This window comes from Cyanistes caeruleus, chromosome 11 (genome assembly GCF_971803275.1).
Source record: "Cyanistes caeruleus chromosome 11, bCyaCae1.hap1.1, whole genome shotgun sequence".
Classification (NCBI taxonomy): Eukaryota; Metazoa; Chordata; class Aves; order Passeriformes; family Paridae; genus Cyanistes; species Cyanistes caeruleus.
The window spans coordinates 12,855,339-12,880,824 of NC_141711.1; the positions used below are offsets into that span (position 1 = coordinate 12,855,339).

The 25,486-nt window shown below is 36.3% G+C and overlaps 1 protein-coding gene across 7 annotated transcripts in view; it reads left to right on the plus strand.

Moving 5' to 3' along the window:
* Window positions 1–25,486, plus strand: part of ERC2 (ELKS/RAB6-interacting/CAST family member 2) — a 406,984-nt gene that overhangs the window by 209,392 nt on the left and 172,106 nt on the right. Inside the window, exon 14 of one of the 7 annotated variants that reach the window (XM_086846819.1) lies at window positions 17,667–18,733. The exons of the other annotated variants lie outside the window; for them this stretch is intronic. Coding sequence (XP_086702945.1) covers window positions 17,667–17,676 — 10 coding nt within the window. The 3' untranslated portion in view covers window positions 17,677–18,733. Of the gene's footprint in view, window positions 1–17,666; window positions 18,734–25,486 lie in introns of those variants that run through there. 7 annotated transcript variants of the gene reach the window in all.

The window sequence follows — 25,486 nt, forward strand, 5'->3', positions numbered from 1 at the left end:
ATTTTTTTTTAATCATAAATAGAGAAAAAAATCCTTAATTCTTTTACTGTGACTTTTTAAATTTGGTACACAAAATCTCACAAAACAGTCTAGAAAATGAGGTTGGTGAAAACTGGTGAGGTAGAACTCATTTTTGAGATATAAACATATAAAGTGTTTTTTGGTATAAATCCTAAAACTAAAATAATAGAATTACCAACCTAGTCCAATGGAAGGTGTTCCTCCCGTGGCAGGGATTTGGGAAATAGATGATCTTCAGGGTCCCTTCAAACCCAAACCATTTTATGATTCTGCTCATAAATGTCTTTTAGAAACAATTCAGATATTTAATCGCAGTAGTGTAATTTTTGCAATTGCTCACTGAAATAAGTGAAGCAAACCTTATAAAATGGCTGCATTATTACAGAATATGCTCAATATTGTTTTTTAAAAAATGAACAAGATATTTCCAAAAGCAGATTTTTGATGCTAGCTAGGACCTAGACAGCTGCAGAGAGAATAATGATAATTCTGTGTTGTAATAATATAAATAAAAATTTTATCTTATCTCTGTCATTTTAAGATAACTTATTAATTGGAAGCATTGACCATAATTTCTATTTACCATTTAAAATATTCAATATTGAGTGATTACAGTTTTTGGCTACTAGTTTCCAGTTAAATAGGCATGAACTGTGTGTTTAAGAACATTCATTATCATTTCCTATGCTTGTATTATGTTCAAGTTCCAACCATAGCTCTGCATTCTAGGCCCATCTGGCTGTCATTATAAAGATCCACCTCAATTTACTGGCCACAATCAGTTGTCAGTTTTAGATAACTTCTTCAATTGTCATTTCTTGTTCCCATATAAATTTGGTTATTTATGGAAGTTTAGAATAAAAATGGATAGCAGCTTAGTCTTGCTCATACCTGGTTGGTCTTTTTGAACTGGAAACAAGGTAAGTACCCATTAAATGAAAAGTAATTGATAAAATCAACTCTTTAACTTGATGCCAATTTGTGAAAAAATAAGGTTTATTTTAAAGGGTTTGAAAGTGTAAGTTTGAAGAAGGAGTTGCATTTGCATGTTATTTTCTGAATATGTGATTTTTTTTAAAATGTCTATTAAAAATATTACTTTATTAGTTCTGGAGGAAATATTTTTGTTATGGTGATATTACTTTAGCAGTGCACACATAACTCATACTGACATTAATGGAAGTTATGCATACATTTTAACAGTAAAATGCAGCATATGCTCAAATCCATCATTTTGTCTAATTGTCTTTTTACTTTGTGCTCTATCTTTGAGCATAAAAAAAAAAATCAATGAACTTTTTATTTTTTAGTAAGTATTACTTTAAAAAAATTTGTATTGCATAATGTGACAAAAGCCATGGTAATGTTTTTTTTTTAAAGATGTATTTATCATCCATAGAAATATTTCAGTTGGCCTGAACTTTAAATATGGTAGCTAGAAATATATTCTAAGACTACTTTTTCCAGATATTGTTTTTGTTTTCTGAGAGTGCACAGCCTCCTGAGAACTTCATAAGGCTTGCCTAGAAAAGCTTATTCATTTTGTAACACGAAGAGCTTGAGGGTAGGAGAAGTTTCAGTGCTGTGATGTGGTGGAGTTTTGTCAGATGTTTCAGAAATGCCTTTTTTATGGAGCATACTTTCATGACCACAATGCAGATCTCCTTTCCTGTGTGGTGGTTCCTTCCAAAACTCATAAACCTGCTTGTAACAAAATTAGGTAGCTGTATAGATAGATAAATGAGTGTTTATATAATATTAAAAGTGCCTTATATATATGTATGTGAAATAAATGCCTGCCCTCATGGAAAGTGGGTTTTGCTCCATGGGACAGATCTTCTTTTTAGAAATGGTCAAAATTATTTTCTCTTTGGAAGACATAAAATTTGACCTGAAGAGCCAAAAGTCATAAAAGAGTCTAATGGCATGTGGTGGAAAAGATGTAAAAATGATTGTCACTCTTCTTGTAAGTTCAAGTTTTAAATTATATGCATTTTATCTTCAACTGCAACCTCTGAAGCTAGGAAGAAAACACAAAACTCCAACACTCACTCTCCCCCCTAACTTTGTTATCAAAATTAATAGTTTCTTGATTGATAATCTTTAAGTTAACTTTATGTGATGTTTACTTTATTTATGGTTTAAATACAAGGTTAGAAAATATTTCATTGTGGTTTTGCATTAATTTGATTATCTTTCAGTGACTTAGTTCCATGTGACAAACACTACACTTAGTGAGTGGCCAAGTGATTAATGCCCCAAAAGACCGAACTTCATATTTTGACCTGAAGATCTGACAAGTCTTAATTTTTGAGATTTAGTTGTTAATTACTGAGTATTTCCTCTGTTAACTCAGCATACTCACTGCTCTGAAGCTTTCGTAGTATCCTGAATGAAATGCTTGCCAAGAGTTTGAAAGGCAATTTCCTTGCCTTTAATAGAGTTCATGCCATCACCTGTGGGTATTGCTAAATCGGTTTTGCTGGAAGTGACTTCACCCTGAAATTCACTACAAATTTCCAGAAGAAAATATATTTTCCCTTATGTGGAATAAATCAGATGATTAGCAATGAAGCATTAAAGATCTCCTAAGAAAACCCCAGCTACTAGTTATTTTATTCAGTAACAAAAATAGAACATTGCTGCGCTGTCAAAATAATATATATTTTAAGTTAGATTTTGCAGTAAACTTTTTTACCATGACAGTATAAAATTAAACATCCCTTCCTTTGTTTAAGTATGGTCACCATTTCTCCACTGAAAATAATAAATGAATATTTCTTATCTTTGTTTTTCAGTAGGTTTATTCATTTAACAGCACCTGTGTATAGTCAGGGATGGATCAGTTGTGGGAAGAAGGGGATAAAATGTATTTTCTACCAAGCATTCAAGTCCCAGCAGCTGCCACTCTGTGCAGAAGTGCTGAACACACAGTGCCCTTTGCCTGCTGGGTCAGTGGCTCTGCCAGACAAGGAGGGGGCACTTGGATTTGCCCCTAGATGCCAGTCTTGGGTGCAAGACCATGGTCTGGAGCTGCTTGGTTTGCCAAAGTGAGAATGAGTAGCTCCACAGGGTGAGGAGAAGGCTGGTGCTGTTGGGATGAGAATGTGCTTTGTCCCCTTGTCGGTCACTTGGTCTGACTGGTGTCCTCCTGCCACCTAGAGCAAGAGCTTCAGGCAAAGACAAGCATACAAATGGCTTCAAGTGGACTTCTCAGAATATTGCAGGGTTGAAGAGGGTCTTTGAATGGATTCTGGAAGTCAGGGGTCACAGCCTACAGGAAAGACTGTGTAAAATATAAAACTAAGGAGTCAGAATTTGTATGGAAGTCAAAATGCTTTATGAAGTACTAGTGGCAGAAGTATAAGGAAGTTTACCATTCATCTGGTTTTCTGCAGACATACCCCTTTTTTCCATCTATAAATTTTACTGGAGTAGAAGTTGTGTATTTCACATCTGTGTAGCAGCTCAGCAGGAGCTGCAGCTCTGACAAGAGCAGTTGGATATCCATAGAATCTATCTAGATGTGTTTCCAGCACCTGGACAAATCAGCTCATGTCCCTGCCTTACATTATCCTATTACTATTTCCATCCATCACCATCTGAAACTGACACCTGGGGAGGGAACTCAACATGTTTGCCTTTATTTATGTCCTAATTGCTCAACCCTAAGAGGTTCTGACACCCACAGGAGAGTGGTTTCTTCCTCATTGCTGTGGGTGAAAAGTGCTTCTGAAATCTCTGTGTGGGTAGTAAATCCAGTGCATCTGGAATGTTTCAGAGAAATTACGTGTACAATTCACCTGTTCAGGGCAAGCACAGGCCAGAGGCATGACACAGGAAAACCCTTGATGAAATTGCAGGGACTCTACTTGCATGTAGTCATGAAGTTAATTTCCCTTTTTTTTGGGTTTTTCAATACAACACAAAGGACAAGGAAAGGAACATAGCAAGGTAAGAGAAATTGGCAGAGTGATTTAGGGTTGGAACTGCCCTTTGAAAAGTGTAGAACTTCTTAAAATCACTTAAAAGGATAGTTTCCCTACAGACCCACCTGCTTTCTGTGTTACAGCCAGGCAGAGCTTTTCCCTGCACCAATCTTTCCAAAAGGAAAACAGGAAGGGAGATAATCAGTTCTCTTGCCTATGCTGGAACCTGAGGTGTTTCACTAAAAGGTGTGGGCAAGGTGTGGGTTGCTTAGTTTATGCTCCTTTTTAAATGCTGGTATATTCTAAAAACAGCCAGCATCTACCTTGGCCAAATGAGCAGTAGTGGATACATGGCATTTAATGAGTCTCTTTGAAGTTCAAGCAAACACAACAAGGATAAGATTTCTTATATTATTAATAAAGTATTATTTTGAAAGAAGAATAATTTAAATTTTTTTCTACTTTTTCAGCTTATATTTGGAGAATGATATCTCTGATAGCTTCTCTGGTGTGAATTCTTTAATATGTCTTTATTCAACAGGTTAGATAACAGAACAGTGTATAAACAGCTGTAAAGAAAAGATAATTATCTGGAAGAAATTTACTATTTTTTATAATTATATTAGAGAGATTATTTTGACTTGTTTCAGCTGTGGTAATGTATACTATAAACATGTTCAGATAGCAAGTTGATTGTCTCAAAAATGGTACTATTTCAAATGCAGAACACTAGACTGTTTTTTAGTAACCTGTGGACTGCTTCAATTTAATTGTAGGATTCATGCTGAGAGTGTAGAGAGTCATATCCCAAGTTAAATACAAACAAAACAGCAGGATGTTGATACAACTGTGACTTCCATAGGAAGTAGTTAGAATGGTAATGTGGTCTCCTAACTTGGGTGGAAAGTCTCTTGTGGCTGTTTTTGCCCAGCAGACCTGTAACACAGCATGCCTTGACTAACATTTTTGACACCAACTTGCAAACACTATAAAGATTACAGAAGGCCAAATGAAGGCTTTGTTCTCTGGAACAGAAGCTTTCTTGACTAAAATGAAAAGATGTTTTTCTTTTGTAAACAACGAAGAGGCACTAAGCAATAAAACGTTTCTCTCTGTGAGAATAGAATGAGTGAGCTGTTTACTTGTCACAGCACCTCTCTTAAAGACATACGAGTGTCACCATGGTCCTACTTACTTGAGAGTCTCCTATGTTCAGACTAAAGGATAGTATACTTGGTTTTTTCTATAAGATTCAGAATTCATCAGCATGGGAAGCAAATTTTGTTTTTTCATTTTGTTCTTTCTAAGGTCATAATTTACTTTCAAACTAGGTTTTCACTGCTATTGAAGGTTATAACATCAGTTTAGGATTTCTACAAACTATGATATGAGAGACAGTGTTTGGCCTATTTTCATATCAATATCCAAGTAAAGGAAGTTGGGTCCTCTCCCATTGTTTCTCCCCCCTTTAGACAGTGGGAGAGGGCAGTAGCAACCTTTTCTAAGTGTTTCCAAGGAGATAGTGTCTTCCTCTCTGTCATGGAAAGGTAGCAGTGCTTATGTTACACAGGCATGTCTGAAGGCAAACCAGGAGTTCAAACATATTCCAGACAATGCATATTATGGTCATAATAATTAAGCATACTTTTCTGAGCCATAAAACAAGTCTGACTTGTTTTTTTCATTTTATAAGGATTTTCCCTCTAGTTGTGCAAGTGGTCTTTCAGGTTCCTTTGATCCACATGATTTAAGGCACCTGGCAGGCAGAAAGAGAATTTGATGGTCATTCTTACTCTGTGTCCTAGGAGTGCACTTTGCTTTCCAGCTTTGTTGCCATTGTTCCTTACCCATTCTGGTACCTTGCTTCAAGAGAAATATGACAGTCAGTGCTCCAGCAAACATTTTATGTTTTAAATTCTACAATAGTTTTCAGGGGTTTAGTGCTTTCCCCAGGACCTGAATATTAGAGAGATCAAGGGGATCCTGTAGCTGCTTTATGAGGGAGAGACTTAAAAGACTTTTGACTCTAGGGAGGGTGAGGCAGGGGGAGAATATGTTTGAAGTTTGAAGAATCAGGAAGGCAGGCATAAACTCAATGTGGAGTTCAGTCAGGTCTCCCAGCGTGAGGAGTATCAGGAACTTGCTGAATTTAATCAGTGATCGATTTGAAGGGGAGAAGTGCTGCTCTGTGGAGTGGTTGGTTGGTGATCTTCTGGAACTTGCTTCCACAGAGACATCAGCTGATTCCAAAAGGGGTTAGACAAATTCATAGACAAGGACTGGCTCTTTATGGGCTTCTTTATAGTCTTTGGCTGTTGTTCTTGACCTGTGTTCCTAAAATTTATTTTCTATCTGCAGTATCAGCTCTTTCCTTCCACATTGCTCACTTTCACTGAAACACACAGAGTGATGATTTCTAACCCCTTTTTAATTTTATTTTTTTTAAGAACTGGTTAAAATCAATGGGCACACTTTGAATGGCCTTTTGTGTCTTCTGTTGCCCTACAGTGTATAAGTGGATTTACAAGATGATGTAAGTGACAAAATGATTGGTTTAAAGTGCAGGTTATAAGTGAGATATGACAGTTACATGACATTCTCTAGTGATTTAACCACATAGAAGACAGGCAGGATTAACAGTGTTTCAGGTTTACAGGTGTTTCAAACTTCTTGAAGGATGTGGAGATGCAAAGTATTCTAGCCTTTTGTAATGTGAATGAAAATTTGAAGAAACAATTGCAGTTGAAATTCATTGCCTTTAGTTCTCCCATTATTTTCTTTTTCCTTTTAAATCAATATCTTTAAATTAAAATGCTTTTCTGTTTTTATGTATAAATGTGTCAGGGGTTAAAATTTTCTAAGGAAGCTTCTTATTTTTATCTGAATTTAAATTACTGAGCAGTTTAGCAATCCTAACTTCTAGATAAAGAAGAAAAAGTGAATATGCTATCTACTAAGTATTAAACTTTTTGGTTTCTATTGGACAACTTTATTTGCAATGTTAGAAAATATAAAAAATAGAAAAGATTGTACCCTGCAATCAGTGATCTTGACAAAGCTGTATATACTTTGTTTTAAACTTATCTTAAAAATGCTTTTCTTAGGTAAAAAAATTAATGATGGTAAAAATTATTAGATAGGATGGCATTTGTTTTGAAGCTCAGCCAGCATGGGAACGTAGAGGCCTCCACCTCTGATAATACACTCAAAAGAACAAATGGCTCAAAAATCAGAAAGGAAGGAGTAGGAGGCTGAAAGTGAAAAAAAAGAAAGAAAAAGTTAGGCTTCTGTTTCATGGATTTTTTTAAAGCTGACTGAATTACGCCCTTGTCTACTGAAACCCTCTTAGTGTAATTCCCATTGGCCTCTGTGACACCTAGGGCAGCACTGATCAACTGCAGGCTCCCATATTCCTAACCTCAGCCAGCTCAATATGATTCTAGCAGATGTTTCTGCATTTTAAACCTCAAAATATGATGGGTCAGGTTTTGGTTGGTTTTTCTTTTTTTTCCTTTTTCCTTTTTCTAGTGGCAAATCTTGCATACTTGAGATGCAGGCCATGCTATTAAATGATAGGAATTATGAACTGAAGGTGTCCCCAGTGGGATAATGCTGAATTTAATGTAATCTCAAAATCTTTGAGATGGAGAACCAAATTTTAAAGCTTTGGATCATTTAAACTAAACTGCTAGATTATTTTTTAATATTGTATAAAAATACAAAATATTAAATGTGCTTAGAAATGCATGTTTTCTGTTAGAAGGAAAATGTCTTATAAAGTCAGGAGAGAACCGAGTCAGAAGCAATCAAACAGAAGTTTTCGTAGCAGCAGAAGGGAAAGGTTTGATTAGCTTTCTCTGTCTTCCCATTACTTCTAAGGCGCTGCAAAGTAAATTCTTCTTCCTGTTCTTCCTTAGTCCTCCCCATGCCCTCAGAAAACAGCTACTTCTCTCTGTGCTGTGGGAGAACACATCTAAATTCCCATTCCTTAGTTCCCTCTGGCTGTGTTCTCTCGTGCAGTAAGGTGCAAGGTGTGCTTGAAGGTTTGCTCTCTTGTCTGGGAGGGTTCACTGCTGGCTCCCCAATGTGCCTTCTCTTTGTTTTGTAAGGTGTGAGCTCACAGGGCAGTCCTTCTGCCTGCAGGGCCATAAGTAACTTTTACTCTTTTATTTAACTTATATAGTGACACCTGTAGAAATTTATCCTCCTAGAGGTCTGTAGCTCTATTTTGAAATGAGGAAAAAAATTTGCCTTTTAGAGTTGGAGACATACTTGTAGTGATGGTGTTTGTGCCCTCGCATTGAACCGTGTCTAGATTACTGATTGTGACCTTGACAAGACTGATCCATCCCCTCTATTAAGGCAGTGCCAGGTATAATGGGTTCTCATCCATCATAACTATAATAAACAAGATAATAATAAAAGCATGCATGACGTTATGACTGTCAACACTATCTGAATATGGAAACATTGTAGCCAAAAGAGAATTCTTCAAATGCGATTGGTAAAATATGACACAGTGCACAAAAATGTGCTAAAGCACTACCTTTTCAAGGAAGAGCACCTCTCCTTTCAATGTTGTGTTGCTGTTTAGCAGAGACTAACAGATCATGAATTATGTGATGGCAGTGGAAATCAGGATGAGCTCATCTCAATTTTCTCTGATTGTGAGCAAAGCTGGCTAAGTCCACACTGTTGTGCAGTGTACCAGGGTATCTCAGCAAAGAAAACGCCTATTTAAGAAAATACATTATATAAGTCTGTGCTAGGTCCTATAGTTAAGCTGTTTTGTTCAGCTTAAATATCACCTTAAAAGAACACCTTAAATATCACCTTAAAAGAATAGTCAAGCTGTTTTGTTCAGCTTAAATATCACCTTAAAAGAACACCTTGGCTTGCTTATTTAGGGTAATGTGGCTTCAACTGAACAGACATATTTTCAAGGTGAAACAAAAGCTGGGTAACAGGACAAACTTAGAATATCTTTGGTGAAAGATTTTGTGGTTGTTGGTAAATAGAAATGTTACTTTTGTAGAGGAGCTTGCATCATTTTAGTAGGAGTACTATGCTTATTGTGTTACATTTTAGTAGTAAAAGTTTTTTTGGGGGATGCAAGTGAAGGGTTTGATATATTTTTTTCCATCATATTTAATAATGATTTTCTCAAAACCCATCCAGTTTCAGTTTTGTAAATGTGCAGATACTGAAGGGCAAACAGTGTTTCATTGCCTTACATTAGGAATGTAAAATACTTTTTTGTGGCTGAACTCTTCCCATTTTCTAACCACTCCTTCCTCAAACATGTAGTTTATCATTGCTGCATTCAGCTCTGACCAAAATTAGGCCACACAGGACTCTGATAATGACCATATTGCTAAAATCATTCTAGTTATGCTAGATTATTCTTCAGTGCTTCCTAACAAACTTCTTGCATAGTTTGAAAACCGGCTTCCATGATTCTCATCTTCTAGGTGGGAGGGTGAAATACAGAGTGATCTAACAGAGACAGTCCTTAAATGTGCTGCTTTGTTCTTTTGGTTTATAACCTCCTTGTCTTTATTATGGTCAGGTAATATAGATAGGTACTGAGTAGAAAATGTCAAAGGAAGGGTTTTTTTGTGAGGGGTTTCTGTGGTAGTTATGGTCACCTGTCTGCATGTTATGGCAAGTGTCCCAGAGGCTGGTTAAGTGCAGTTGATTGGGAGAGCTTTTAAACTGAAAGAAACATTTACCCCCACTCTAAAAGCCCCAAAATACAGAATTCTCTCATTTTGTTAACTTGTGAATATTTTTTTTTATGAGCTGGACAACTTCATCCAGCTCTTGCATGACTACCTTGGGAAGTTTCTTGTGTGGTCAGTAAACAAAAACATTTGATGTCTGTGAGGTTTAGAGCAGGAGCTGGCTTTGGGACTAGTGTGAAATTCAGTAGCAAAAAGCAGGGATTATTACGTAACACCTAAAGAGTAGAAGCAGGGTAGATCATCATCTAACATCCAGCAACCTGATACCCTCTTAGCAGAGTGCAAAATGCTTGGACATTCATGAGCTTAGAAGACTTTTCACCTAATGAAAAATGTCTGAACTTGCAGCAGACATGAAACAAAGTTGACTGATTTCCAATTTTGTTTTGGGTGCCCATTAGCTTCTGTGCCCACCTGGATTATTTTGTTAACAACTGACAGAAAACTGCTGAAATTAAACCAGTTCCTGGTTTTTGTGTCTGTGCATCCCTCCCAGGTACCCACTGTTCTCTTATAAAAGTACTACAAGGATCCAGTCAGGAAGGAAATTTACCTACAGGATTTTCACAATTCTATTAAAAAACAGAATTTATAATTTTTTCTCTCAAAATAATCTTCCTTCAACACTTCAATACTGTGATGTTTTGTTTAGTCTAATATGGGGTTTTGGTAGTATCTAGTCTAAAAATGAATCTAATTAACAGATGAGTTTAGGAAATCCCTCCTGTAATTTAGCAGCTAAATGAATAGGGGATATCAGTGTCTGACAAGCAAGTTCCACTTAAGGCTAATGTAACTATTACCTCATTAGTACAAGTTTCCACTTTTCAAATAAAACCTTTATTGAATTTAAATATGTATTTGACAAAGGACTAGCTGAACTTAGGTGAAATTTGCTTTGTGAAATTATACTGCTTTTATTGATACTGACTAGCTTTATAAATGTTTATCTTAATTATGTTTTATTGTGATTTAAAAAGATTGCAGATACTCTGCCATTTTTGTAAAGTGAGCTGTTGGAGTTTTTTTTGTTCAAGAGGGGGGGTAGGGTATGGAGAATAGTCCAGCTCCAGAGAGGAGGCCCCTCACAGGCCATATGAATCCACTTACATGTAAATTGCTTGTCTATATGAATTAAGGTGAAGGTTATGAAAGAACTGCATTTCTGTGTTTATTGTGGGATTTTTGACAGTCTCTTTCCTCTTTCAAGTAAATTTGGCTTAAGTCCACAGTCAGTACAGTTTTAAGTAAACTCCTCTTTTGTTACATTAACAAGGTTATAACATCACTGAGGCAGATTTCCAGCTGCATGAATTGAGGCCTGAGCATGCAGACTGAGGGGATAATTAAAACCTTAGGGTGAGCAAGTTAAACTACCAGCTAAAATTGGATAAAAGGCTAATTGTTCATAGCAACATAGTGTGTGTTTCTAAATATCTGTGAAATAAAGATAAATATTCGTGGTCTTTTAATTCCTTTTAAAATGCTCAGATTCTATTTTAGGGCATAACAAAAAATCAAGAGAAAGTAAATAGAAGGCCAAAGAATTATTTCCCAGATATTGTTTTATTTTAGTTATTAATTGAAAAACAGAATCCTTTTGAAGACTTCAGTGATCTTCTGACTTTTTTTACAGTTCAGGAAGCATTTTTGTGTAGGAAGTGTGAGCCTCACTGTGTGATACAGTATATCAGAATGGACTGGTCGGTGCTTTGTCAAAATTTGTCATATCTCTTTTTCCTTCCTCCTTTTTTTCATTATTGAGAGTGGAGTTACATACCTTTGGTGACCCTCAAGAAGATGACATAGAGTCAGGCAAGATGATACATTACCACAAAGTTAAAAAAACAGAATGGGTTGTAATGGCAGCTTGTACTGAACTAAATGAATTGTGAAGGCCCATTTGTTATTCATTAGGAGAAGCAGAGCAGATACTGTTCTGCCTTCATAGGGAGCCTTTAAACTTAAGGTCATTTTACACTAGTACCCTTGTGGCATGGACAGCATTTAATACATTTTTAACAGCTTTTACATTTCCATGGTTTGCAGCAGTGCTTGTTGAATCATTTCTCTAATGAAGGTGTTTTAAAGTAGTTTAGAGTTACTTTGGGGGAAAAACTGGGAAAAAAAAGAAATAATTGGGTTGATGAAGTGACTTTATATACTAAAGAGCTAAGCAGGCAGAACATATTGCTCTAAAGTAATGCATGCTAATTCCCTCTGCTACAGAAGTACAGCCCTGGGGAACTGTGCTTTTTTGTTGTTGATTTTGTTTGGGGAGGGCTGTTTTTTAAAATGTAAGTAGAATTAAAGTTGTTTTTTTTCACAGTGGTCATTCCTCTGGGGAAGTAAGGTTTGAAGATAAAAATTTAGGCATAGTTTTGAGCTGTTTCTGAATTGCTCAGGAGTCTGATGGAGAAGATTCAACATTTTGGCATTTTTTTGGGAAAGTGTGCATGATGTCTGTCATAACCCTTGATGCGGTCATCTAAAGAACCCACCATAAAATGAACATGGAGTGGAGGGTAGAATTTTACTGATCAAAATAAATGTTGAATATTTCATTACCTCTCAAATGGTTCAGTGATGCTGTGGAAAATCGAAGCAAAAAGGTAGGTACCAATATCAAACACTGTGAGAATACTTTTTTCAAAAGTGCTGAACAATTCTAAAATTCTATTAGCTTGAAGAATGATTTGCAACTCTAAAGAAAGGTTTAATAAACCCAGCTAAAGGAAGTAATCATTTCACAAGCTCACATTTTATTTTAGTTGATAGCCTTTCATATTTACTACCTTCAAATTACACTGTGAATTTAGCTATCAAGAGCCAAATTAGTGACTTTATTTCCATTCAAAGTTTCTTTATTTCCATTCAAAGAACACAATGGTGTACTGAATTTCAAGAGTTGTTTACAAATAAACTTAATTAAGAAAATACAAATTTAAATGTAAGATGGCTTTTCTTCCTGAAACCAGTCCATCCTTTATTTTCTTTAGATAAGCAACATTCATCCTTTTCTTCACTGCAGATGGTTTTCTCTGCAGTTTCTGAGTTGATTTTACTGTTATGTGAGGGTAAATTCTGACAAAGTGCATGTGGATTGCAATCAGCATTTGAGGAAGAAAAATGACTTATTCTTTTGGAGTAGAACTGTGTTTTCTTCTGAGATTTTGAAGAGTATGTGTTTCCACATTGAAAAGCTATCCATCTTTAGAAAATAGCTAGCTTTAAATAACATTATAAAGGCAACCGTGATTGCTTTTATTTAAGAAAAGCAAGAATATCATATAAGAAGCTGTGAACTCTAAAAATCTTTTTGTTTGAACTATGTGTTTTCAATAAAATGAAATTCCTTTAATGTAAGTTCAATGTTCAGTTGCAGCAGTATTACTGACTTTTCCTCTTAGAGAAATATTTGCCTTCTTTTACCTTTTCACTAGCTCCACACAGTCATTGGTGGTTCATGAATTAAAGCTGTTTTAATGAAAACTGCTTTAATCTCTCTAAGGTTTTACAAGTTCTTCACACATTTGAAAATACAGACTGGCAATATACATCCATTCAACATGTCAAGAGCAGTTTTGTTTGGTCAGAAAATGAACTCCATCACTTTTGTTATTCTCTATTTCTGAAGATGCAGTGGAGGCACTGTTATCATCCTGTGTCCAGGTGATACCCTGAGAAAGGCATAGCGCCTACTTTCATTTGTAAGAGTATGTAAAGAGAATATGAAGAATTCTGTGAATTCTTCACTTACTTACTCTAGGAATTCTAAACTGGGTTACAGTATGAATTCCATTATTTTGCTTTTTTTTAATCAAGCTAAATACATGTATTGCCTGAATACCTCTAATCAGCATTGCCTGAAACTGTTTATTTTTCATTTATGATACCTTACATCTTTATTTTCATGGTTTTAATTTACTTGTCAGAAATGTGAGATAAAGAAAATCCCTGTAAAAGGAGAGTTCAATATTAACTACGTAAAACACTTTAATGTTGTCTCTTTAGCACAGAGCTGTCTCCTAAGCTGAGGATTTTACTCTGCCCAGTTCTGAAGCTACTTCTGGTGCAGTCCTGATTCAAACACCTCTTGGGTTGCCTTGCTTGGGCATCTTATTAACATCTTCAGATGGATTTTGTAGCAGCTGTGATCAATAAAACACGAGGCAGCCAAAACAATTCCTGTGTGCCTCCAGAACGTTCTCTGCATTGTGTGTCATTAGGATGGTTCCTGTGACAGTAGTGTGCCAACTGGGGCTTTCCTAGAGCAATTCCAGATGTTTATTCTGCCACTGGAAAGCAATACATTTAGTCACATGTTTTGACTCAGGCAAAAGTTCCAGAGTTTGAACTGGTTAAAAAGCCAACAAATCAAAGCAAATGAAACAATAATAATCTCTTGAACACAGACACACATCACACAGTTCACAGTAATGCCTATTGAATCAAGTAGAGACACTAGGAGAAAAATCTTTTCCAGAAGGGACGTTCATATTAACATCCTGTTAAAGTGAATCTGTTGGGACCTTCAAAATTAAATTAATATTCACTAAAATAAGACATTAAATTTGACTCAGCTGATGTGCAGTTGAGTTTGCCTTCTATAAGTAGTGTAAGAAGAGTTTGCTTGTAGAACTAAATTTTTAGCTTGTTTTAAGTAGTGGTGACTGTATGTGTGCATCCTTGACTGAAATTTAATTATAAAAGTTGTCAACCCCAGTCTCTGGAAAGGCATGTAAAAACCCCAGACACAGGTGATAGCAGGCCAGCTTTTATAAGAAACAGCTTTTTTCCTACCCTGCATTTTAAAAAAGTAGCTTGGTTTTGAGATAGTAGTACCTGTGGTGGCTTATTTTCTTTCATCCTGTGCAAGTCAGCCCTATGAGTGATCCAGTGCATCCGGGCAGACTGACAGTTTTACCTCTTGCTCAGAATAAAGTGGCTCCTTTTGCTGTGGCACAGAAGAGACATGGTGTGGTAGGATTTGTGGGAATCTGCTATTGGTTAGAGCTTTGCAGCTGCAAAGTGTGCCTGCTTCCACCTAGGACAGCTGAATCAAAGTCTGTGCAAATAATCAAATTTGAATGAATAGTTATTAGGTATTATAAAAATATATTGAAAAACATGTTGAAAGGCTAGGTACATGGTAATCCACAAGCAAAATCTAGCAGTGGTTGTGGTTTTTTTCTGTGTCATTCTATTATCATAAAGCAAGGAGGGAGTTGCTTTAAAGAAAGTATAGGGAAAATAGACTAATTTGGAAGACTCAGTATTGTGATAAATCTGGTAAGACTATGAGAGGAAGAAAATCTTCATTTATATTCCTTCAGGTGGCTAAAACTCAGACTGATAACAACAGTGGCAGATAATTGACCACCAGGTAAAAGATGTTGAGAGCAGGTATCTTGCCTCATGAAGGAATTAATTGGTTTCTGTACCAAGTGATTCTTTTGACCCTGACCATTGTGGTTGGAGCATATTTTGTAGATGAGAGAGATCACAAATTCTTCTATGTAGAATTTACATGAAAACAAATGTCTACAGAGACTACTTAATGTATTCTTATCCCAGTACTGCTGCACCACTTGTTTCTAAACCAGTTGAGGCAGGCAGGTTGGGGTCTCCAAAAATAAAGCAGGCATTGATAATACACAGAGTGCAATATCACTCCTGTGTATGTATAGGCAAGAGTTTGTGCTGGCTCAAGGTGATGGACAACAGGTTCCAGGGTCCTACTTGCCAAATCTTGTGGAAAGCCTGGAAAACTCAAGAGTTCCCTAAGTTAAGGAAGCAGTACTGGGACAAGAGCTGAGCACAAATGAAATGCACAATGCTGTGCTGTATGTTCTTTCTGAGTTAATGTACTACACTTTGTAGGCAGGTGGTAGTAACACATAAAAGTCAATTGTTGGAGTCAAAGTCAAGAAAAGGAAGGTGAAGACATTAATTAATTAAGGTGTATTAGAGGGAAAAGCTTTGGTAAAACAAAAGGAAACACTCACCAGCAAGTAAAAAGTATTTGTCTGAAATCTGGCATGAGCTAGTTTTTCCTCCATTGGAAGGTAGGGGAATTGTCTATGAAATTTTGAGACTCTGGAGGTTTTAAGCTGTATGATCTTCAGATATTTTGACAGTGTGACTGGTTCCCTCTCAGTCACAGATGAGACAGTCTGGGGATAGCAAAACATGTTTTCTTAGGAAAGTAATAGAGGTACCAGCTGTTGTTAGGAGCCATCATGGCAGTAACATGGGGTGAACGAACATGGTTGATAACTGTTACCTTAAAATTCCTGGTATCACAGATGATTTGTTTTAGATTATTTTTTTTCCACTAGTGAAAATGAGTGACCTGATCTTCAGCTAGTTTATATCTAGAGTTTAGATTTTGTTATACAACAAAACAGGCTGACAGATTTCAGTGAGATAAAGCTCCTGGTTAAATGAAGTGAGCTACAAGAAGCAGTAGTCATGACACAGTTGGGCAGAGACAGATGTGCAGATGAATAACTGAAATAAAAGACAGACTTAGAGGTCTGGTTAATCTGCCAGGAGAGAGTCTGTCTCTTTTCTACCCACTAGTACATCAGCTCATAAAAAATACAAATGAGCCCAATAGCAGCAAGAGCCTTAAGATCTGCTTCCTCATTAGTGAAACTTGAGAGAAACATTTCCTATAGCTTGGTGTCTTTTTCTACCTTTTAAGCAAAGTTGTTAGTCAGAAGCATGAAGACTGAGTTCTTGGGGAAGGGAGAGTAGTGGAATGAATCAATAAAAAGAAGAGTTTATCTTGAATTCTTTTGATAAACAGTATATTTAAGTGTTTTAATGATGAAAAAGATATTAATATATTTGATAACTGTTTTTTGTATACTGGAGATGGACTGTCTTGTATGGTTTATATTTTTATTCATGTTGTAGCCCATTAAGAGCGGCACTATTAGTAGATCATGTGATATTTTTCATTCTGAGCTATTAGGGTAGCAAATTCTCCTGTTATACACAGCTAGGGCCAACCTAAGAAGAGATGATCCAAGGATGCCTTTTCCTGACAGTATAGAAAATTAATGAACTGTAAGTTTTGTGTATAATGTTGAAAGAAAAATTAAGTTGCCAGTTGGGGTGGGAGGAAATGTCCTTTCCAGAAGATGAAAATAAAATAAAAGGGTAGAGAAGGCTGAGGAAAAAAAAAATCCACTGATATTCAGGTTTAGAATGATTCTTTTTTCTGTAGTTGTGGAAAAGCTAAAGAAAAAAAAGTGAGATCGACAAGCAGAAAGAAGAGGTCACTGGTCAAGAGGTACATTAGGGGTTGTTCAATTGTAGTGATAACTGGAACTGATAAAGTTAGCTAAGGGGGTTTCTAGCACTGAAAAGCCCCAGAGGATGTAAACAATTTTCTTCCCTCTGTCTTCCTTCTGAAATTGCCCAGTGAAAGCTAGAGCTTGCTTCAACCACTCTCTCACAATTTATCTTCTTTGACCTTTTGTTTGCATATGCTGCCTAATATATAGCAATTACCTCAAAGCTATTTGTAGTCATCATTTGGGATCACGTGGCTGGTTATGTGAGCTGCTTTTTTTGAAAAGTTGGAATAAAAATTGTTCCAGGCAAAAGAACCAAAAAGCAGAATTGTAAAACTGGTTGCACATGTGTTTAGTGTAACAAAATTTATGCCTGACTCTTTCCCTAATGCTACATAATAGATCATTATGATCTTATTTCTGTACAATGTAATCTTTTGTGTGTCTGGGTTATCTGACTGTTACACTGTTGTTCAAATTGATTTGGGTGCTTCTTTCCTTTTCTCCTCTCTCTCATAAAGACTAATCATGTGGACTTACATGTTTCTGTATTTCTTCTAATGAACTAGTTTATGCTTATCAGCATCTGTTATGAAGATTTTAATGTACTTTCCTAAATTGACATACACTGCCCCTTCACAAGTTCTTTCTGTATTTATCCACAGCCATGTTTAGAGGAAAGGGCCTCCAAGAATTCAAGATCCAGCTACTGACAGCAATAGACAGCAATGATGCACATTTGAAGTTATTACAGTGATGTACTGACTTGTAAACCTGTATGGTTCACTTTGGAATTTTGTTCATTCAGTTTTACAAGATCTTTGTCAATTTTTCTGTTCCTGTCTACATCTATGGAATGCATTCATGCACACACATACATTTTGTATTTGTTAGTGATGTGAAAGACCCTTCTGCTGTCTAATAGGTTCAGGAATTACTGCTTTTAAAACCACTTATTGACCTGATGGAGTCAGGAAAATCACATACTTCTAAAATGCAAGATTTTCTATGTCAGGAATATTATTCATTAGCAAAATTGTTCATTTATCTAAATTTATCCTTAGCCTATGCTTAAGTACTTCCTATAGGTCTGTAATTACCAGCTGACATGCCAGTTCCATGCAGATAGAGTGTCAAGAGATTCGAAAGCTTTGCTTCCTCTAGGGAACCTCAGAGACCAAGAAACAAATTATCCATTTGGAACAAAAGTAGTTGTATAGTTTCACAAACTTTACAACATTTATGGAATTACTTAAATTATTCCTGTTTAGGAACAAAAGCATTTGTGTTTCCTTACCTACCTTACACAACAAATATGTTGGCTGCCAGTTTCATATAGAGTTTGTTTATGTTTGACACAGTAGGGATGGCCTGCACTTTCTCAATCATCTGCTGTATTTGCATAACCTTGCAGAGTTAATGGCTGCCATTCTGACAAATTAAGCTGGTTTCCTATGTCTTTAATGGATTAAGTCCTCTTGGACAAGTTATACTTTATTTTAATCCATGAATAGTGCTTCCTAAGTGTTGTAAATAATACATTCATTTGTTTAATTCTATTGTCTTCTGACTTGTGTGCTAGAAAACATATATATGAAGAATGCTAAACAAATATGGAACTAAACAAGTTATCTATATAAAGATTATCAATGCTTAATAGAAGAAAAAATCAAGTTATGCTATGATTACTGTCAAATATTTAAAAACATTAAAAGGTATTCGTACTTTTTAAGCTTTGATTTCATTACAGTAGACTCTTGGTTCCTGATTTCTGAAAATTACATAATTTACACTGTGTGCTCCAAGTGCAGCAGGAACATTGCAGCATATGGTTCTTATGATAAACGAGTTCCCTGACAGCTGCAATATACATTGGAGCTGTCAATATGTGTGAACAGGTTAGAGGCAAAATATCAGAATGGAATGAATGCTTATGTTATAAATTCCTGAAAATGTCATGTTTTGCAGGTAAGGTTGTGTTTAAAAATAGCAATCTGTGGGAGTTGAACAGCACTGAATCTGAGGCAACATCATCTATCTATTTATAGAGCAGTATTTTTACAATTCACAAATAATCTATAATGGACATATTCTTGAAGTATTTCTGGTATGGCTTTGCAGTTTTTTACTCTGCAGATAACTGGAGGTATACAGCTACTTCTTTTCATGTAAATGAAACTTTTTGCTGGAGTTTTTTTCAGTGTAAACATTAGGCAACACACTAATTTCAGACTACTTCAGGCTGTGCATTTCCCACTTTGCTGCCTGTGCATTTCTTCAGAACTACACCTGAAGTGTTGGGAATACAAATATGCATCTCTGTTCATCACACTGGCATTCATGTAGATAAATAAGACTTTTTCAACTCCACAAAATAAGTGATATGATGCTTGGATTAGAGCTGCCTTGTAACTGAAATATTGTATTTAGCCACATAGTAGAGCTAAGTGCAGAGGAATTGAATTGTTCCTGGCTACCAGACCTTTGTTCAATTCATTAGACCACACATACACTGCACTGATTTTTATATTTTTTTAAATTTTTTTAATTTTTTTTTTGGGTAACATGTTATATCTCCGACAGTGTTCCCAAATGCTCTATGTTTTGTGTGCACAGGCTTATAACCTAACTCTTCTGTGTAAGCAAATCTGAAATTCTGTTTCTTCCATATAAGTATGAGATTTCTCCATGGACTATAGAGTAAAACAATGCTATTTGTGTGATATGACATAACAACAAAATATTAAACAGGAGCTTAATTCTCCCCATCCTCCTCAGGACCATGACAGTGGGCCTCCTACTGGGAAATACAATGATTATTAAAATGACAGCCCCACCTAGGGAGACAGCAGCCCAATTCAAAGGACAGAGCCAAAAGCGCCTCCACTCCCACCAGCAGCAATTGGGATCAGCTGGTGCACTAACAATCCCTGTATTTAAACATCTGGTGGCAGGGCTTTCTCAGTGGAGGTCTGTTGACTGTGGAATTCTCTTACACAGACATGGTTTAACAAAGCCAAAGTTTTTTTATCCTCAGGGTACAGTGTCAGGCGATTTCCTTTCCCAGGCAGCAGCATTTGCTGATGGTTCCACTGGCATCCAGTGCTGCATTACAAGGATTGTCCTGGAGGGATACAGCCAGTCTCGCCAGAGGATGAGCTGCTCTGCAGTGTCAGTTCTTCACCAGCTCTCCACAACTAGCAGAGCCCTTGAGGGAGTGCAGTGTCAGAATACCTCTTATATTTCCATGGGAATTTGTCATTTTTGCACATTATCTCAGTTTTACATGGGGGCTGCACACAGCTGGGAACTAGAAAGTCAGGATGTATGTGCTGTCCTGTTCTTCATCTTACAGCTTGTGTTCAACTGCCCAAATTCCTATGGTGCTTCTTTAATTAATCTGCCCAAAATGGGAAAACTTCATTTTTATTTTGCAGGTATGGTTCTGCAGTGCTTTTTCCTGTCTGTATCATACCCATAAAATATGTCTGTGTTAAAGACAACAGCTCAAAAACATTTGAGGTTACTGTAAAAAAGATAACCAAGCTACTACAAGCACCCAGTTGCAGTGGCAAAGAGAAGACAATGAATTTATCTTCCAGCTGTGGCCTGTTGTCAAACCTCATGGAGGAGGGGTTGCTGTTCTCCTAGGTTGTCTCTGGACACTTTTTTCCTAAAACTTGAGTGTTTCTTTTAGGATCAGGTGAAATCTGCAATTGCCATCATTTATTTGGTACTATTGTACATATTTCAATTTATGAGCTCCTAAATCAAACATAACATGACTTATTTCATGTCATGGTTTATTTCAGGTTGTTAGGAAATTAAGACCACACAGAGGAACCAATACTCAACACAAAAAAAATGAATGAAGGAAACTGTAATGGAGGAATTAATACATATCTATGGGTTTGTGATATAGCATGACAGAGGAGTGTAACACAGTACTAAGTGCTGTAATGTAGATGCAAAGCAGGACAATTCCTCCTCCCTGCTCCCAAATCTTCTACTTTGCTAAGTAAACATAAGAAAGAAGTTCAGCTGAAGAAGATAAAATATGTGTACTGACTTTAGAGTGGTTTTCAACCACCTTTTAGCTGCTTATCTACATGATGAAAATCCATTGTGAAGCCTTCACTATCTACATGATGAAAATTCATTATGAAGCCTGTGATAAGGAGATGCTGCTACTCTAAAAAATGTCTGTAAAACTTTAGGTGTAACTATAGTCTAGACTAGTGCATTGCATTGGCTTTCACTGCAAAAGGAAAAGCTTAAGTGAGGAAAAGTAGAAATGTCTTCTGTGCTGTTTTAACCAGCCTTGGTTTGAAGACTGTGGTAAAAAGTACATGCAAGTAATTTTTCCATATCTGTCTCAGCTGGTTATGAATGGGAATGGCAGAGGCCAGGATACCAACAACACATTTACGTACAACACCCTGGAAAAGATGATTAATTGAGATGTACTAATTTCAGCAAGTCAGTTAAAAAAATAGCCTGTCTTTTAAGTAGTTATGTAGTTTAAGATTTAGTTTCTTTTATTGCTTTTATGTACTTTGTGTAGCTACGTTTACACACATTCTTAGTGTAACTGCTAGTTTATATAGAAATAAATAAATATGCTTTTTTGTGTTAGTGTAGAGGGAAATACATTTAACAATACTACAGAATATGTGATGTTGATGTCTGTGGAAGATAAATACTTGAAAGACACAAGTGTATACCCTTCATTTAGATTTTTTAAAAATTTGGTTTACTTTTAGACTAGATCGGCCATTACTATTAATTTTAATTCTCTTTTGCCTTTTTCTTTGAACTCAGTGCTGTACTTTTGAACAAAAGAAACCAGTGCAGGGCAGGGCAAAATTTAAGATGGTTTTGTATTTACTGTATAGAAGAAGGACATTAATTTCTTTTTGTGAAAAACCATGTTGATTGTCTTGAGTATTTAAGAAAATACTGTGTTAATTTCTCAAATAATGGATGTCCAGGCTTTAAAAAGGGGATAGAAACTAGTTTTATGAGCTTACACTAAAAGCCCTTATTGAATGTGTGCAAGTAAAAAAAAAATAATGCAAATAGCAGAATTCAAAATATTCTTGAAGTCATATTACCAAACTTAGCTAATACCTACTCTTATATAAAATAAACATCAAGCTTCACCACCTTCCCTCAGGCATAGTTAAGAGGTATTGGAATGTTGTTCCAAAATGGCACGTGTCTTTACAGTTCTAATATCATCATTATCCAATAGATACTATCCCACAAGTGGGAAAACAAAAATGTATTCCAGAACCTTTTCTGCTGTCTACATGTGTGGTAAAAAATTTCCATGCACCACATGTCTCTTCACCATATCTATATGGTATCTGCCAAAATAAATATTTTATTCCATTTATTTTCAGTTGGTATTGCACAGGTCCTTCTAAGATTAAACAGTCAAAGGTCAAATAAGTTGAGATGAACTATAGTTTTAAAATAGTTGTGCTGCTCATAATTGTGTGTACAGAGGTTTTTAGATATATAGACATATACGTACATACATCTATAGATACACAGACATATTTGATTAAAAGATGAGGATGTTTGCTCAGCAGAGAAGCAAAACCATCATTATCTGATTGTACATGGAATCCAGTGGCTGCTAATCAAACCCGGGGCTGCATCTGGTTAAACATACTTGGCATGGACTTGTTACAATTAGAGGTTTTGCCATGTCAAGGGAATCTTTCACTCAAAGCAGCGACCCATATTGTACTGAACAAACACATGAGTTTTTAATTGAGAACAATAGCTTAACAAACCACTTCCCAGGACCACTGAAAGAAAAAAATTTGCCTGTGGCAATTCTGGCACTGAATTGTGTTTATTTGAATCCATTTATTCCAAACCAGAGTTCAGTATACCAAGCAAATAAAAAAAAATTAAAGTCAACATGGAAAACAGAGTTAAAGTGAGAAAAATATAGTATGCTGAAATGTAATGTTAATCTTTAACTGAAATACTTGTGATTTAGCAGATCTGAGTGTATATACTTGTGCCCTATACTCTCATAACTTTTAAACTTGAAGATCTATACTTAAATTATTTTGTTTCATATGTGTATGAATTTCACAATGTATATGGCTGTGATGTAGTATGTATTTACATTATAAAGTGAGCATTGAATATGGCTTTTGTTATATGGAATTTATGCTACATCTGTATTTCACAAAACAACTTGGTATAAATTATTGTATATTTAGAAATAGCTGGTAACAAGAGCATAATAAACAGTGAAGAACAAAATGTTTAGTTTGGTGGGTTAGGTGTTATATACACTAACCAGTGCCTCAGATTTTTAACTAGTACATGTGGTATTCTAAATTCAATAATATCTAAAGTGTGAGTATATTTCTAAAGATATTAGTTAGACCAAGGTAAATGACTGAAAAAGAATAGCAAAAACTTAACACAGTATTTATGATACTGGAATAAAGGTTAGGATATTTTATTCTCTGTTTTTCTAAAGCTTTCCCAAGATCTTGAAGTCACAATTTAATAATTTTTCAGCCTGAGGTTTCCAGTAGAAAAATATTATCATCTGCTGATTACATGCAGCTGTAGGTAAAGTTGGTTTATTAAGTAAGCTCAAAAAAGGAGGCGATTAGATTAGTAGAGACTTTTAAAGGTTCTAATCCTGATTTTTAAAGGTTTAAAGAAAAAGACTTGACAGTTGGTCTTAAACATTAATTTTTGTCCACTCTGCCATCCTGTTGTTTAAGTTTCTGAGTCATGACTGGAGCGAACCAACTTCATACCAGGGACACAAAGGTAGAAGGAAAAAGCAGGGAGGAGAGTGAAAGGGAAAGGTAGCTTGGACTGGAAAAGGTGTGTGCTGTAGTCACTGTGGACATAGCTCAGTTTAACTGTGTGATGCAGCTCGTGAAATGTTACTGAGGGGCTCAACATGCATCATGCTGTAGGCAGCTCTACAAAAGATGGAAATTCTGCAAGTGTGGCCACTAAATCTGTAATAGTAAAGCAGCAGAATCTTACAGGTGAGTTCGCTGTTATGGAAATGCAGTGTAAAGTTTTAAAAGGAGGATGTGTGTATAGAGGACATGGAGTAGCTGTAGTTCTGTGAGCTACTGACTCAGGGAGCACATGCTTGGCAAGTTCTGCAAGTAGGGAACTGATTGTGGAAGGGATGCGTAATCCCAAAACTTTTTGTTTTGAGCAGGAATTTGAGGCCGTTTTACCTGGAAGCACTATGGCCCAATCTTGCTGCAGTTCTTAATCAAACTTGGATTTTTCTTTCAGGAAACACTAAATACAGTTTTAGAGAAGTTATTAACAGATCAATAATGTTAGTATGTATGAATTCTGTAGTTTTCTCTTGTGGTTCTTCTTTTCTTTGGAAAGCATGTTGCTTCTGGTAGACCCTACTGTATATTAGATATTTTCTGACTGTGTGACTGCTGTGCCCTGGCATCCAAGAGGAGAAACTGCACTCTGGGGTGCATGAAACACAGCATAAACAGGTGTTTAAAGGAGAGTATTCTCCCATTATATTCAGCACTGGTGTCCTCACCTGGAGTACTGTGAGCAGTTCTGGGACCTACCATTTAACAGGACATTAAGGTGTTGGAATGCAACTAGAGGAGGGCAGCAATGCTGATGAAAGGGTTGGAAGCTATGTCCTGTGAGAACAACCTAAGGACTTTGACTTTTCCAGTTTGGAGAATTGAGACTGAGGGACAATCTCTTGGCTCTCTGCAGCTTCCTAAAGCAGGGGAATGAGGAGGGAGGTGCTGATCTCTCCTCTCTGGGATTGGGTGATGAGATTTATCATGTGGGAATAGCTCAAAGCTGCACCAGGGGACATTTATACTGGATATTAGGAAGCATTTTTTTACAGACAGGGTGCTCAAACACTAGGACAGCTTCCTAGAGAGGTGGTCAGTGTGCTTGGACAATGCCCTTAACATGCACTAACTTTTCATTGGAAAGTTGGACTACATGGTCACTGTAGGTCCCTCCCTGATGAACTATTCCATACAGGAAGCATTTCTTTCCTCCTGCAGGTAATTTAAAATTGGAAGAACGCCCTGTTTTATGAGCAGCTGGCGTGATGGAAATGCAGATATTCACACTTCAGCCTTTTTGCACCACTGGGCTCCAGCACTGCATCAACACTGCACAGACTTTTGAGCATTTAGAGCTATGGTGTTTTGTTAAAACAAAGCAAAAATGTTTTCCTAATCAAGGAAAATTACTTTCTTGTATCATAAGCAGAATGTATGTGATTATGATTTTGTATCACAAGTGCAGTTTCATCTCATTATTTTTAGTAGTATTGTGTAACTTCTGTGCTAGGATTGTTTTGATGGTGCTGCTGATGTTTACATTGGACTCCACTGCAAATAGCATTGCTTAAGCTTTGTGTTGGGTGATTGGCAATGAAAGATTCTTGAACTAGAGAGTGTGGGTTTTTTGTCCTGTG